Consider the following 15117-nt stretch of genomic DNA (forward strand, 5'->3'; position numbering starts at 1 on the left):
GAATTAAACAAATATATCTCATGTTCATGGTTTGGAAGATTTAATATCATTAAGATATCAGTACTACCCAAAACGATCTACAGATTCAACGTAATCCTTATCAAAATCCCAATGACTCCTTCTGCAGAAATAGAAAAACTCATCCTAAAATTCATATGGAATTTCAAAGGACCCCAAATAGCTAAAACAATCCTGAAAAATATGGGGAAAAAAGACTCACACTTCTTGATTTCAAAACTTACTACAATACTACAGTAATCAAAACAGTCTGGTACAGGCATAGACAGACATATAGGCCAAAGGAATAGAAGAAAGAGTCCAGAAATAAAACCCAAATTATTTTCAAAAAAGTTGTCAAGGCCATTTAATGGGAAAAACACAGTCTTTACAACAAATGGTGCTGGGAAGCTGGATATCCACATGCAAAATAATAAAATTGGATCTTTATCGAACGCCATATACAAAAATTAACTCGAAATGGATCCATTACCTAAATGTAAAAGCTAAAACTATAAAACTCTTACAAGAAAGCATGGCAATAACTTCAAGACATTGGATCTGGCAATGATTCCAAAGGTACAAACAAATTTTAAAAAATATAATTAATAATACTGAAATATACACTTAAAATGGATAAGATAGTAAATGTTATGTAAGATTTACAACAATAAAAATAATTTGGAGAAAATACCTCTAAGTAACCCACAGATCAAAGGGGAAGTCATAAGAGAAATAGGGAGACATTTTGTTAAAAATGTGTAGATTGTATTTTTTAGAAAAGTTTTACATGAAAAAAAAATGAGCACTTAGAATTCCCATATATCCCCTGCCAAAGTTTCACTTATTATTAATGTTTTACATTTGGATGGTACATTCATTAGTATTGAACCAATATTGATACATTTTTGTTAACTAAAGTCCATCCTGTATTTTGGTTTTCTTAGATTTCCTTAATATCTTTTTACTGTTTCAGGAGCCCATCTAGGATAAAATATTACATTTAGTTGTCAAGTCTCCTTGGGCAACTTTTGGCTATGATGGCTTCTCAGATTTTCCTTGTTTTTGATGACCTTGATAGGTTTGAAGAGTACTGGCCAGGTGTATTCTTCAATGCCTTACTATTGAAATTTGTCTAATTTTTTCTCATGATTAAGACTGGGGTTATGGGTTTTCAGGAATAAGATCACAGAGGTAGAGTGCCATATTTATCCATATTATCAAGGGTATATTATATCAACATGATGTATGACAGTTGATGGTGACCTTGATCACATGGCTGCAGTAGTGTTTATTAGGTTTCTCTACTATGCAGTTATTCTTTGTACTCCTCTGGCCATACTGTACTCTTTGAAAGAAAGTCAATATATGCAACCCACACTTAAGAGGTGGGAAATTATGATCCACTTCCTTTAAAATTGAATATTAACGTAATTTATCAGGAATTCTTCTGCATGGGAGATTTGTATCTTCTTCCCCATTTATTAACATATTTAATCATTTATTTATATCAGTATGAACTCATGGATGATGATTTTATACTTCATACTATAATCCACTGCTACATTAGATTGTTGTTCAAATTGTTCCACCTTTTGCTACTTAGAATGAGAAAACATTATAAATTGAATGAAAATAAAAACACCTCAAAATGTGTGGGATGCAACTAAAGCAGTACTTATAGGAAGATTTGTTGTATTAAATACTTGTACTACTGTTGTCCCTCTGTATTTGCAAGGAATTGGTTCCAGGACCTCCCACGGATACCAAAATCCTCAGATGCTCAAGTCCTTTACACAAAATAGCATAGTATTTGCATATAATCTAAGCACATCCTCTCTCTCAAATACTTTAAATTATGTCTAGATTACTTATAATACCTAATACAACATAAATGCCATGTAAATAGTTGTTATACTATATTTTTAAAATTTGTAATTTTTTGTTGTTGTATTGTTATCTTTGTTCCTAAAATATCTTTGATCCATAGTTGGTTGAATTTGTAGATGCAGAATCTACAGATATGGAGGGCCAGTTGTATTTATGAAAAAGAAATATATCAATAATCTAAGTTTCCACTTTAATAAATTAAGAAAAGATAAAATAAAATCCAAAGCAAGAAGGAAAAAGGAAATAATAAAGAGCAGAAATCAATGAAATTGAAATCAATGAGAAAGTAAGGGAAACTAAAAGCTAGTTCTTGGAAAATATCAATAGAATTGATACAGTCTCTAGCCAAACTGATCAAGAAACACAGAACAAAGACACATTTTATGAAATTGAAAAAAAAGAGAGGTGATCAGTTAAGATGAGACATTAAAAAGTTAATGAGGGAATATTACAAACAACTCTAGTCCCATAAGTTAGACAATTTACATGAATGGGACAAATTCACTGAAAAATACAAACTGCCAAAGCTCATTAAAAAAAAGAGAGACACCTAAATAGTCCTATATCAATTAAATAAATTGAATATTGTTATGGGCTGAATTGTGTCACCCCCCAAAAAAAACACATATGTACTAAGTCCTAACTCCCAGTAACTCTAAATGTGGCCGTATTTGGAGATAGGGTCTATAAAGAGGTGATTAAGTTAAAATGAAGTCATTAGAATAGCCCTTAATGTAATATAACTGATATCCTTATAAGAAGAGATTAAGACACAGATATACACAGTGGGAAGACCATGTGAAGACACAGAGGAAAGACGGCCATCTGCAAGTCAAGGAGAGAGGCCTCAGAAGAAATCAACTTTGCTGACATCTTGATGTTTGACTGCTAGCCCACAGAACTGTAAGATCCATTCTTGGATATTTTGTTATAAAAGCACCCCCCCCCAAAAAAAAAAAACTAAAAACTAAAAACTAACACAAATATGTATTTAGAAACCTCACAAATTCTGGGTCCAGTTGGCCTCACTGGTGAATTTTAGCAAACATTTAAGGAAGCAATACTACCAATTTTATACAAACTTTTCCAGAATATTGAAGAGGAGAAAACACTTCCCAAATAATTTTATAAGGGAAGCATTACTCTGATACTAAAACCGGAAAAAGATATCACAAAAAAAGAAAATTACAGATGAATATCTGTCATGAACATAAACACAAAAAAAGTCTTCAGGAAAATACTAGCAAATCAAATCGTAAAACATAAAAACAATATTACACCATCACAAAGTTGGGCTTATCCCAGGAATGCAAAGCAGGTGAGATATTTGGAAATCAACCAAAGTAACTCATGGTATATCAACAGGCAAAAAAAGAAAAACTATATGATCATCTGAATAGATGCAGAAAAAGCATTTAACAAAAGTAAGAGTCCATTGATAACAACTCCGGGAAACTAGGATAATAGGAAGGCTCCCTTAATCTGATAAATGGCATTCACAAAAATACTACAGCGAACATTATACTTTATGATGAAAAACAGAATGCTTTCTCCCTAAAATGGAGAATCTGGAAAGGATGTCCACTCCCTTTCCTCTTATTCAACATTGAACCAAAAGTCCTAGCGAATGCAATAAGTTAGTAAGTCAAAAAAAAAGAAAGAAAGAAAGAAAAGAAATGAAAGGCATATACATTGGAAAGGTAGAAAAATAAAACTGTGTTTATTCACCAACATGAGTATCTACTTAAAAAAATTCCAGAAAATATATTTAAAAGGCCCTAGAATTAATGAGCATTTAGGAAGGTTGAAGGACACATTGGTAATATACAAAAATCAATCATATTTCTATCTACTATCAATGAACAATAGAAGTTAAAATATTTTTCATAAGTCTCATTTACAATAGCACCAAAACATGTGAAATATTAGATATAAATCTATCAAAACATATATACAATCTATATGTTAAGACTGCAAAACAAACAAACACTGATGAAAGAAATCAATGCAGACCTAAACAGAGTGAGGAATGCTTCCATCAGGAGAAACAACAACAAATCCGTTGAAGTGGAATTTGAGAACGCCACCAGGACATTTTGGGTTCCTCATATGCTACTGAATCATCAGGGAAAGGGGGATTACTACACTGCCTAGTGTGCTGGATTCCAAGTATTAAGGGGAAACTGGGCTGCTGCTGTCCAATGGAGTAACGAGGAATACGTCTGCAATGCAGGTGATCCTCTAGGGTGTGTCAAGGTGATTAAGTAAACAGAAAACTAGAACCACCCAATCTAGGCAGAACTACTAATGACTTAGATCTTGAGGAATGAATGTGTGGGTCACCCTATCAGACAAGGAACCACAACCAAATGGGATGTTTGCTGACCTGAAAGAGAATACCAGACAGGTGTAAGATGGCAGTGATCAAAACCAGATACAACCATGTGACCAGCTGCATAAACAGGGATAAAATATTGTGAATTTTTCTTTCTTTTTTGATATGCATATTTTATACATATATATATATCATATTTTTGTTTTCTTTTAAAAATATTAAAGGGAATGTGAATCAGTTGGAAAAGAAAGAATATCACTCAAGACAAAAAAGAGACACTTTTGGAGAAGGGGAGAGAATGTTTTCAGTTGTACACAGATTAGTTTTATCACTGTAGATGCAAGCATAAGGTTGTCCTTATTTGGATATTAAGTAACATTTAAAAGGGTGTATATAGGTGCCAGGCTGATATAGGGTGAACTGTGATAGCTTTATAATATGTTGACATGGCTAGGCTGGACCACTTTTCCCAGAATTCTGTTCCCTGAATGTTTCCAGCTAAAACAGGGCACAAGCGAGGTTCTCATGTCAGATCTGGAAGGTGAACATGGGGCAGCAGCTATTCTGTGCTCATATGCACTATGGATGATCTCCTGACTCCCCTCATTCTATATGTGGAAGGAAGAACTTAAAATCACAACAGTGCCAATCCTACCTGAATGAATATAACTGGCATGTCATTCTGTCTAAATTTCAAACAAGTTTACACAGGAATGAACAAAATAATTTAAAATCACCGATGCAGCAAAAACTTGCCCAAATAGCTACAAAAATGTATTTTTTAAAAAATTAGAGGGAGGATTTTCCTTTCCAGATATATTTAGAATAAGTAGAATCAAAACAGAATAATATAATATGTCCACAGGAACAAACAAGTCAGTTAGTAAAAAAAAAATTTAGAGAATACAAAAGGATCAAACATTTTTGGAAACTTAATATGTGATAAAAGTATATATAAATTCATTTGGGAAATGTGGTTTACTTAGTGAATAGTGCTGGTATAACTGTCCAGTCATATGAAAGAAAATATAGTTTTCTATACCCCTATAATATTTAGCAATAAACTGCAGATAGATTCGTGATCTAAGCAAAATAAATGAATAAAAATTCTGAAGAAAATTTAGGAGAATATTTGCATGTTTTTCCTGTAAAGAAGACCTTTTTAAACATTTTAGAAATTAAGAATGTTCATGAAAGTCTCCCTTCTTAAGGTATAGAATTGAGGGTTACAATTTATAGCACATTTGTCAGACAGACAACATGTTAAGATTTCCAACATGTGAAGAGTTCCTACAAATTAATAAGAAAAGAAAAACAATGAACAAAGTTTATAAATATGCAAATCCAAGAAGAAGTTAATAAACATATGTTAAGATACTTGATCCTAGCTGGGCACAGTGGCTCATGCCTGTAATCCCAGCACTTTGGGAGACCAAGACGGGTGGATCACAATGTCAGGAGTTCGAGACCAGCCTGGCCAACATGGGGAAACCTGGACTCTATTAAAAGTACAAAAATTAGCCGGGCATGGTGGCTAAGCTTTTGGAAAGGAATCTGGTATTGCCCATTAAAATATAAAACGAACATAAACTTTGACTTAACTATCTTACTTTAGGGAATCTAACCAAAATCAAAGTACCAGTACTTAGGAAATACGTGTAAATATATATATTGCAGAAAAAGTCAACTGGAGAATGGGTGAATATATTATGGTATTTCCATACAATGAAATATTAGACAACTATTAATCCTATGTCAGAATATGTCTTAACCTATATAATAATATAGTTTAAATTTTAAAAACTATGGTTGCAGGGTAATTGTAGAGTTGCAGAGCACACATCAATTTTTATTTAAACTTTAAACAGAAAATCTGTTTTTATATCTTTGTGTATTCTTAGATAAACTATTATATTGGTTGTCTCTGAATCAGGATTCAGGATGATGGGAGCAAATTATTAACTTTTTCTCTATATCATTCTATATTGATTTTCACTAAAATATTAGCATATATTAACTTTATAATTTAATTTTTTAAAATTTTGGCTTTTAAAATATTTTATTAAATGTTAAATAGGTACAAAATAATAGTTAAGTAAAATATCTTTAAGAACAATACATACCCAATTTAAAACAGAACATTAGCCCCTGATGCTCCTGTGTCCCCTTCCCAGACCTCATTCCTTGTCCTCCTCCCTCAGGGAATAATCACTATTCTGAATTGTACTATCATTCCTTTTGTTTGTTTTGTTTACCCTTTATGCTGTTTTGCATATTTCACAAATTTATATAGATTACATTATTTTGTTTTAAATCTTGACTTTTTTGCTAAGACTGCATCTGGGTTTATTCATCTTCACATTAAACAAAATACAATATCTAATTCATACGTGCTGGTGTTGACAGATATCTGAGTTGTTTACAGTTGAAGTCTATTAAAAACAAGCCTAGTATGGACATTCTTGCATATGTCTTCTGGTAGAAAAGGGAAAGAGTTTCTCTAAGCTAAATAACCAGGAAGGAAATTGCTAGGACATATGGCATGTGCACACTAAAAAAATACCAAATTATTTTCCAAAATGGTTTCCATCAAGCCACATACTCACCAATATCAACTATTATCACATTTTTAAAAATGGAAACAATCTAGTCAGTGTAAATTATTATTTCACTATGATTTAATTTTCACTTCCCTGATTCGAAATTAGGTTGGACCACTTTTTCATATTTTCTCTTCTGTGAAATGTTTGTTAATGTGTTTTGCCCATTTTTCTATTTGGTTATCTTTTACTTACTAATATGCAGTTTCTTATATCTTCTAGGCATTAATCCTTTGTGAGCATAGACCTCAGTAACAGACCCTAGGAGGAGCCTAACCATAGTCCTAAACTGAAACTGAAAAGGAGGGTACTAAGAAAGAAAAAAGCAGTGTCCATCTACTTTTCCCTAGGAACTGGCCTTACTCTAACAGCTAAGAAATGGTATTTCCTGTTTGCAAAGTAATGTGTTCTTATTTTTATTTTAAAAATATATTTATATTCAAAATTCCACTTCTGCCTAAATATAGAAAGCTAGTATGAGCATCACTCCTACCCTAACAATATACATAAGTTGAAAAAAAAACACTAAATCAAAATTTTATTGAACCCATTAGAGAGCTGAGGTTGCAGGGCAACCAAGTAGTCTGAAATCTAAGGAAAGACAGACTCTCCTAAGGAGTGACAGGACATGAACACTGGCTCCCTGTGGCAGTTCAAGGGAGAAAGAGATACCAGGCACTATACAAATGGGAAAGAAGTATTCAGACATAAAATGTAATGCACTGCTGATAGCTGGATGTGGGCCAGTGTGACAGTACAGAACAGCGTAAAGCCACAGACACAAAAAGAACTTGCACACATTCACAGACTCAAGTTCACAGACCTCCAACAGGTGCTCATAAGAAAGACTGAGAGCAGAGCAGGAAACGGGAAGAACCATTCCCTCAGAAGGGTAGGCTTGGAGGAGGGGAGCTACTGTCATGGTCGAAAATGCGTAAAGCCCCACTTAGACCTATTTCTCCCAGAACAAAAGCCTTACACTGCAGGAGGAGGAGCAGCAATCCCTGCTTTGTATAAGTGTATACCCACTGCAGTTGGAAACAGAGCAAACAAAATCCATCTATTCCTGGAGAAGGTGCAGAAAACAGTCCTAAGCCCAGGATTTAATGCCATTATTATTACAAAACTCCTACCACTACACTAAGTGAAGGGGAGGAAACCTTCTCAACTGCAGACTTGCCAAAGGTGTCAGGCAGAGTCTGGATGCCATGAGAAGGGGTAGTATCACTAACCAAGCCTGTCACTGAGGACCAGGGACAGAGGACCTGCCCAAGGCTGAGAATGGAATAGGACAACAAAGAATGACTTGGCCCTCCCTCCCCAGGCAAGCAAGCACCAGTCTACTGCTGGAAGATAGGCAGGAGAAGGAAAGAAAGCCCTTCTAAAGCACAGGCACACAGGGGAGGCCTAAAGCTGAGGACGAAACAGGAAGAGACCAAAAATAAAAACTCCTTAGCACCCCAGCTGCCACCCTGCGCACAAGCTAAATCCTAAGGAATTCTAAGCCAATGGTTCACTATAGGTAATGAGAGCAACACAAAACCAAAACCCAGCTCATGTCCTAAATGGCCTACCAGAGGAATAGGCATGACTATTTCTAGGCATAAATTCTATTTACTTTAGTCTCTTTTTTTCTACACCCAGTACCAACACTCAATCAGATATATAGACACATAATGAAGCTGCAGCAGCTGCAACAACAGAAGCCAGTGTCAAAAAGCAAAGCAATCACAGAAAAAAATATCAGCAACAACCCATCTGTCAGAGTTATCCACCAGGGAATTTTAAATAACTATCATTAACATGTTAAGCTCTATGAAAAATGCAAACAAAACGCATTAACAACAGAGACGGAATCTGTAAGAAGGTGTCAAATGGAAATGTTGTACATAAAAAACACTGTGTGCTTTCAATGGGTTCATTAGTAGACTTGACACAACCAAGAAAGGAATCAGTAAACTTGAAGAAAAGTTGACAGAAATTACCTAACTGAAATACAAAGAGTAAGAAGAGTAGGAGAAAAAAAAAGTAAAAAGCAACAAATAATGTTAGTACAGCTTCTTTGGAATACGGTTTGTCTGTTATACACTTATGACCCAGCAATCCCACTCCTAGATATTTACCTTAAAGTAATGTTTACACAAAGTTTGTGAATATCTGTAGTACTTTTATCCATAATTGCCAAAATCTGGAAACAACCCAGTGTCCTTCAACTGGTGAATGGAATACTATTCAATAAAAAAGAAATTAAATACTGATAAATGCAATGACACAGATGAATATCAAAAGAATTATGCTAAGTGAAAGAAGTTGGACTCAAAAGGCTACATATTTATGATTCCATTTATACAATACCTTGAAAAAGACAAAAGTAAAGAGAATGAAAATAGATTACTGGTTGCTAGGCACCGGTGGTAGGGTAAAGGGTTAACTATAAAAAAATACAAGAGAAATTTGGGGGGAGATAGAAATGTACTATACCTTGATTGTGGTGGTAAACCTTGGTCAAACCTCATAGAACTGTATGCTAAAAGGGTGAATTTTACTGTATGCCTCAGTTTAATTAAGCATGTTTTAATTAATTAAAAATTATGTCTCATTTTATAAAAGCATATTCTTATAAACTATTTTTGTAGGAGATCTGCATTTTAATAATTGCATAAGGTGATATTTTCTTAACTGGGTTTGACGTTTTTCAAATAAAGTCATTAGAGAAGATGTTTCCAACATTTGATGGGATGTTGGTTATGGATGACCTCTAAGATCCTCTCCAACTCCAAGGTTTTTGAGGTGTGCATGTGATCCCCCAAGTTTACAAACACAAATTTTATAAATATATATATATATATACACATACACATATATGTTAAGTATATATTCATAGTTCTAATTACATTTATATTATATATACATGTAAATACGTATACACAAAAAGTTCTGAAATATTCTTCAGTATTATAATTTATTATATATTTGTTATTTTCTTTTTTTCCACTATAAACATGTGATAATTTGTAATCCAAAAATGTTATTATTTTACTTACAAAGCATATATTGTGCAACAAATTTTTAAAAAGGAAATAAGGAAGCAGGTTGTTATTTTTCAAATCTATAAAATACCTAGCTTTAAAAAAATGGATTTTACTAAACTGACATATTTAATACTTTAAAATACTTGAAGAAAGGACAGGAATTAGCCATTGTGAATATGGGGTGTGGAGCATTTTTTTAATTGCATTTTTTTATTTTTAAAAGAAAATCCTAGAAAACCATATTTTCCCATTTTTTGAAGTTTTCTCTAGCTCTTTCTTTCATTTGTATTAGAAATATCTTTGTGCATATCTCTAAAATAGAGCCTCAACTTGCTACTACAAATAGGATGATGTCATACCAGAAAGTAGAGGGGAGAGAGCCTGTGATGGCCCTGCAGCCTCCTCATCCTCACTGCTCCACCTGTCTCTTCTGAAGGGGCCTCTGGCTGTCCACATGCTGGGATCACTGCCACTAGAAAAGAAATGTATATATTTGCCCATGGTTTCAAAGAATATATACATTTGAGAAATACTTTCTAATCATCTTCATTGATTATTTAATTGACATTCATTTCCATTTCAATTCAGCCACCCACTCCCATTGTCATCACCTGAAACTGGCCCACTTGTGAAATAATTCCCAAATCCCAATGTCTGATCACAAACTCCATCTCCTCCTACTACTTTCACCTTGCAAACTAGTCGCCTCAGATCCATCCACTTATTTACCTTCTCCCCTCCTTTACCTAGACTGTGGGAGGGAAGTACTCGGGTCATTGGGCTTTCTAATATCGGCAGAGAGCCGTTTGGAAAATACCAGCATGTCCCTGGTTGGTTTCCTGTACCACTCTTCCATGGCAGCTAATTCCAAGCCACCATCTTGTTATAGTCCTTATTTTAATACTCTCTCTGACTTAGTAAAAATGTAACTTCTTCTAGAAAATGCAAGCCAGAAAACAGAAATTCTTTCAATTTATTATCTTTTAAAACATTTACTTAGATGCATCAATGTCTTTCTTATTCCTTGCTTTCTGCCTGTTCAAAATTCCTCCTTCCGTGTTCTTAACCAGATTCCTTCTGCCTCCTCTAAGGTATTTTTCTATAACTTATTTTTTTTAACATATCGTGAATTTCTCCCTATCTACAAATTCTTTCATATCGTAAGAATACACAATTTTCTGTATCTTAAAAATAGGAAATGCTTTAAACTCTGTCTAGCTACTAATTGTTAACAGATTTTTCAAATCCTAGCCCATACCCACTTTGTTTCCTTTGCAACGTCTCCATACTCAACTGACTCGCTAATGCTATTAACTTGGCTCTTGTTGCACTTTCATTTGCAACCCTACCTAGCAAAATCCTCCTAATTTGACTTCTGCATCTAACCTTCAATGTTTAGAGAAAATTCTTCCTAAAATACAAACTTAATTACACCTGCCCACCAATATCAGGATAAATCAAGGCCCCTTATCAGACACATAAGTTTAGGATATTGGCCAGGTGGCCTCTGTCTATTTTTCCATCACCATCTCCACTGATTTCCTACATGCACTGTATGCTTTAACCTTAGCAAAATAAATGCCTTTTTCTTTTACTTCTGTAAGGAAATTCGGGTTTCTTACTCTTTTCTCCTTCTAATTTTTTTCTTGGATAACATTTAATTAATCTCCACTGACTGCCACTTCCAGCTATCCTCACCTTGCCACCAGCATTCCTCCTTCTGGATGGATAAATAGATAGTTGCATGAATAAAACAAAAAGACCCTCCGTATGCATCCTTTTGATTTTAACAGACTGAATAAAATGTATACTCAGCTTCACATATATGGCATTACTTCCCTCTCCAGCCCACACTGTATTTTGGGCTCCACCTCTCATCTTCTGCAGCTTCCTAGCATTCCACCTCACATACACCCTACGACTCTTGGCACCTAATATTTCTCCCCATTACCCCTAAGATATTTTCACAACTCCTTACCCTCGCTCAAACTTCTTCCTCTTGCCTGAAATGTTCTTCTCTTTTTCACCTGCTAGGTTTCTATTTAATTAAATCCTAAATTCAACCAAAATATCTTTTCTCCAAAGAAGCTTGTGGGAAACCTCCCTCATGCATAGTCAATCTTCTGTACCCACAATCTTTGGATTTTTACTCTAAAATAATATTTACTATGTTGTACATCAATTTGTCTTTTATATGTCTGTTTCCCTAATTAAACTGTGAACTAAAGAGCAAAAAATATATAGTAGTTTGTATTTGTGTACAGTGCTTAGTGTATCATAGAATCTCAAAATGTCTTTGGAATTACTATTATTTGTTTAATGCACTTCTGAAAGTTGTACATATAAATTTCATACAATACGCATACAAAAACACATAAAGAATATACACATTCTTATACAGTGCTATTCCAGTGAGGGTAGCTAATATTACTGATAAATCTCTAAGAAAATATGGCTTAACAAAATGTTACCTCATTTGATGTTTTTGCTTATAACACCTAAATTTGAACATTTTATAAGCATGAAAACTTGTTTCTTTGTTTTCCTAATGGAAATTTACTGTTCTTCAGGTACTTTAAATTTTTTAAATATATACTACCAGAAATTCACCATACTAATAATCCTGTTGTTTATACCATATAATTTTCTTTCTGAAAACAGATCACATTTCTAATAACATTTAGTGCTGTACCGTGAGCTTCATGCTACCTCAAGTACACTGACCACTTCAAAAGCTCCAAGCATATTTGCAAAAGCTTTGACGCCATGTAACTATTGAGAGGATAGAGAAATCGAATCCTTCAAGAATACTTTTCTCTTATGTTAATTACCATATTTTTGAGATCATAAACATATTTCTAAGAAAGCTAAATCAAGTTTATAAAAAGCTATATCTTGAAAAATTAAACATTTCAGGGCCATTATTCACTGTCTCCATGCAGAGGGCTAGCTATGAATATAAGTAGCATAAACAGAAAACCCAGTAAATAAGCATATTAGTTATACCTTTCTGAAGGCTCTTCAAAAACATCCTCATAATCATTATGTGGGAAATTCCGAAGAGAAAGTTTTACCTTCTCTGAATTAACTTTATTTTCAAAAACCTACAGACATAAGAAAGGAAACAAATTATAGCACTGGTTTTAGAAAAATATGGTTTAAAACGTGATTTCTATAGCTACTTAAGAAGAGCAAAAAGATCTGCAATAATGGAATTATAACCACAATCACATAGTATAATGTCTGCTCCTAGAAAATCACTTAATTGTATATCTCCCTATTAAATATCTTCCAATCTGTCAAAACAGTGTAGAGTACTATGTAAACAGAAGTTATTTATATTGAATTGCTCAAGTGATTTTTCAAAACTAAATTTTTAAAAAGCTTCATTTGAGAAAAAATAGATTTATTACTTCAGCCCAGAAGAGATTTTCTTATAAGTGTTTACCATGTTTTGTTTACTGTGAATATAAAATTCCTGCCACTAAATTTATCTTTACTTTAGTACTTGCACCATCTAATCTACTAATTCTAAGTATTTCTCCACATTCCACTGCCCAATTTTGCACTGGGCAGTGGACTTCAGTCTTGATAACTCGCAGTGCCAGTGCCCCAGCCACCACATACACGTTTCCTTCCTTCCTTGTCTAATACTGTCTTGCCATACTTGGCCTTCTATTTTCTCAAGAACATCTTCTGAATCAGCTGATCAAATCTCATTCACACACAGAAATAACTTTGGGACTATTATTGAAATTAAGTAATATGAATTTTTTAATTTAAATTGGAAATAAGTGATGTATTTATATATTAAGTATCATTATCCACTAATATGATATAGCTATCCAGCAAAAACATTATAAAATATTCTCAATAAAGACAATGTATACCTTTTCTTAGATTTACTCCTAAACACCTTAAGTGGCACAATTGTAAATGTAATGTCATAGAGCAGACCTTTTATTTGATACACACTGCTCAATCCACAAACCACGTTTTTACATCTAGTATTTTTGTGTACATTCCATTCTAAATACTTTAAACTTCCATTATGATTTCTTCTTTGACTAATGAGTTTGTTAGTGTTTGCTTGGTGTATGTTTAATTTTTACTTTAAAATCACAGGAAAATGTCCACCTAAGATTCCTTCTCATTAAACTATGTAGCTACAATACACGAAATGAAATGAGCTTCACAGAATTGAACTAGTTTTGAAATCAGCACTGATTGGCAAATCCCTAAAAATTAATTTCAGGATAATTAAAATTGAAATGCAGAAAGTGTGGCTCCAGTGGGATGGAGGAAAAGAAGTGGGACACATGCTATTACACAACATGATCCCACTTCCCTCCTATGAGACATGCTTAAAAGTCATTTGAGTACAATTCATTTACTTAGAAAAAGTGATATCTGGAAGTCCTAACACAATTTAAACCTGAGACATCTTTCAGCTCATGATTCAAAATCAAATTGATTATATTTATTTTTTAAAGAAGCAGACTGTTCCAGATGGCTGCAATTCAAATTTAAGGCTGACTAACATATGTCTGATTGAGTGAAATGTGATTTTGCTAACAATACCAAGAACTAACAAGGAGAAATATAATAAATTATCAAGATGGCAGGACTTTTGGAGATTGCTCACGGAATCAAATTAATATCAAATTTTTTAAATGTTAGAAAATGTTTTCTGAGGAGCCTAAGTTAGCTTTTCTGTACTCCATGCAGCAAGGATTTATGAGGACAAAGTGAAAACCGTAACACAGATAGGAGCCTGGTTTCTAGTCTGTGACTCAAGAGTTATATGATCATAGACAAATCGCTTCAGCTTTCACCTCTAAAATGAGTGCTGGCATAAAAATGTCTTTAACAGGCCAGGTGTAGTGGCTTATGCCTATAATCCCAGCACTTTGGGAGGCCAAGACGGGTGGATCGCCTGAGGCCAGGAGCTCAAGACCAGCCTGGCCAACGTGGTGAAACCCTGTCTCTACCAAAAATCCAAAAAATAAATTAGCCTGTTTCAAAAAAAAAATTTCTTTATGCTCCAAATCTAACCAACTTCAAGTCTATGAGTCTAGACAATTTCTAGGGGACAGCATCATATCTGAAAGGACATAAAAATGGCTACAGTATCAAATTGTTTCATGAAACATAAGAAAAGCAAGTTCTAATAAAATCAGGTAATTTTCCCAACACTATAAAAACCATCCAGGAATGTTCTAAGATCCTTTTTTATGAAAGGAAACTTTAAAGCATATCAGAA

At 33.8% G+C, this 15117-nt stretch overlaps 1 protein-coding gene across 49 annotated transcripts in view; it reads right to left on the bottom strand.

The window, feature by feature from the left end:
- PTPN20 (protein tyrosine phosphatase non-receptor type 20) overlaps nucleotides 1–15117 on the bottom strand; it is a 92077-nt gene that overhangs the window by 46466 nt on the left and 30494 nt on the right. For all 49 annotated transcript variants that reach the window (XM_063781727.1, XM_063781728.1, XM_054659527.2 and 46 more), the window contains 2 exons: nucleotides 12861–12958; nucleotides 10214–10326 (listed from right to left, as the gene is read on the bottom strand). In XM_063781727.1, the coding sequence (XP_063637797.1) occupies nucleotides 10214–10326; nucleotides 12861–12958 (211 nt within the window). The remainder of the gene's footprint in view (nucleotides 1–10213; nucleotides 10327–12860; nucleotides 12959–15117) is intronic.

Source organism: Pan troglodytes, chromosome 8 (assembly GCF_028858775.2).
Source record: "Pan troglodytes isolate AG18354 chromosome 8, NHGRI_mPanTro3-v2.0_pri, whole genome shotgun sequence".
In the NCBI taxonomy this organism is placed as follows: domain Eukaryota; kingdom Metazoa; phylum Chordata; class Mammalia; order Primates; family Hominidae; genus Pan; species Pan troglodytes.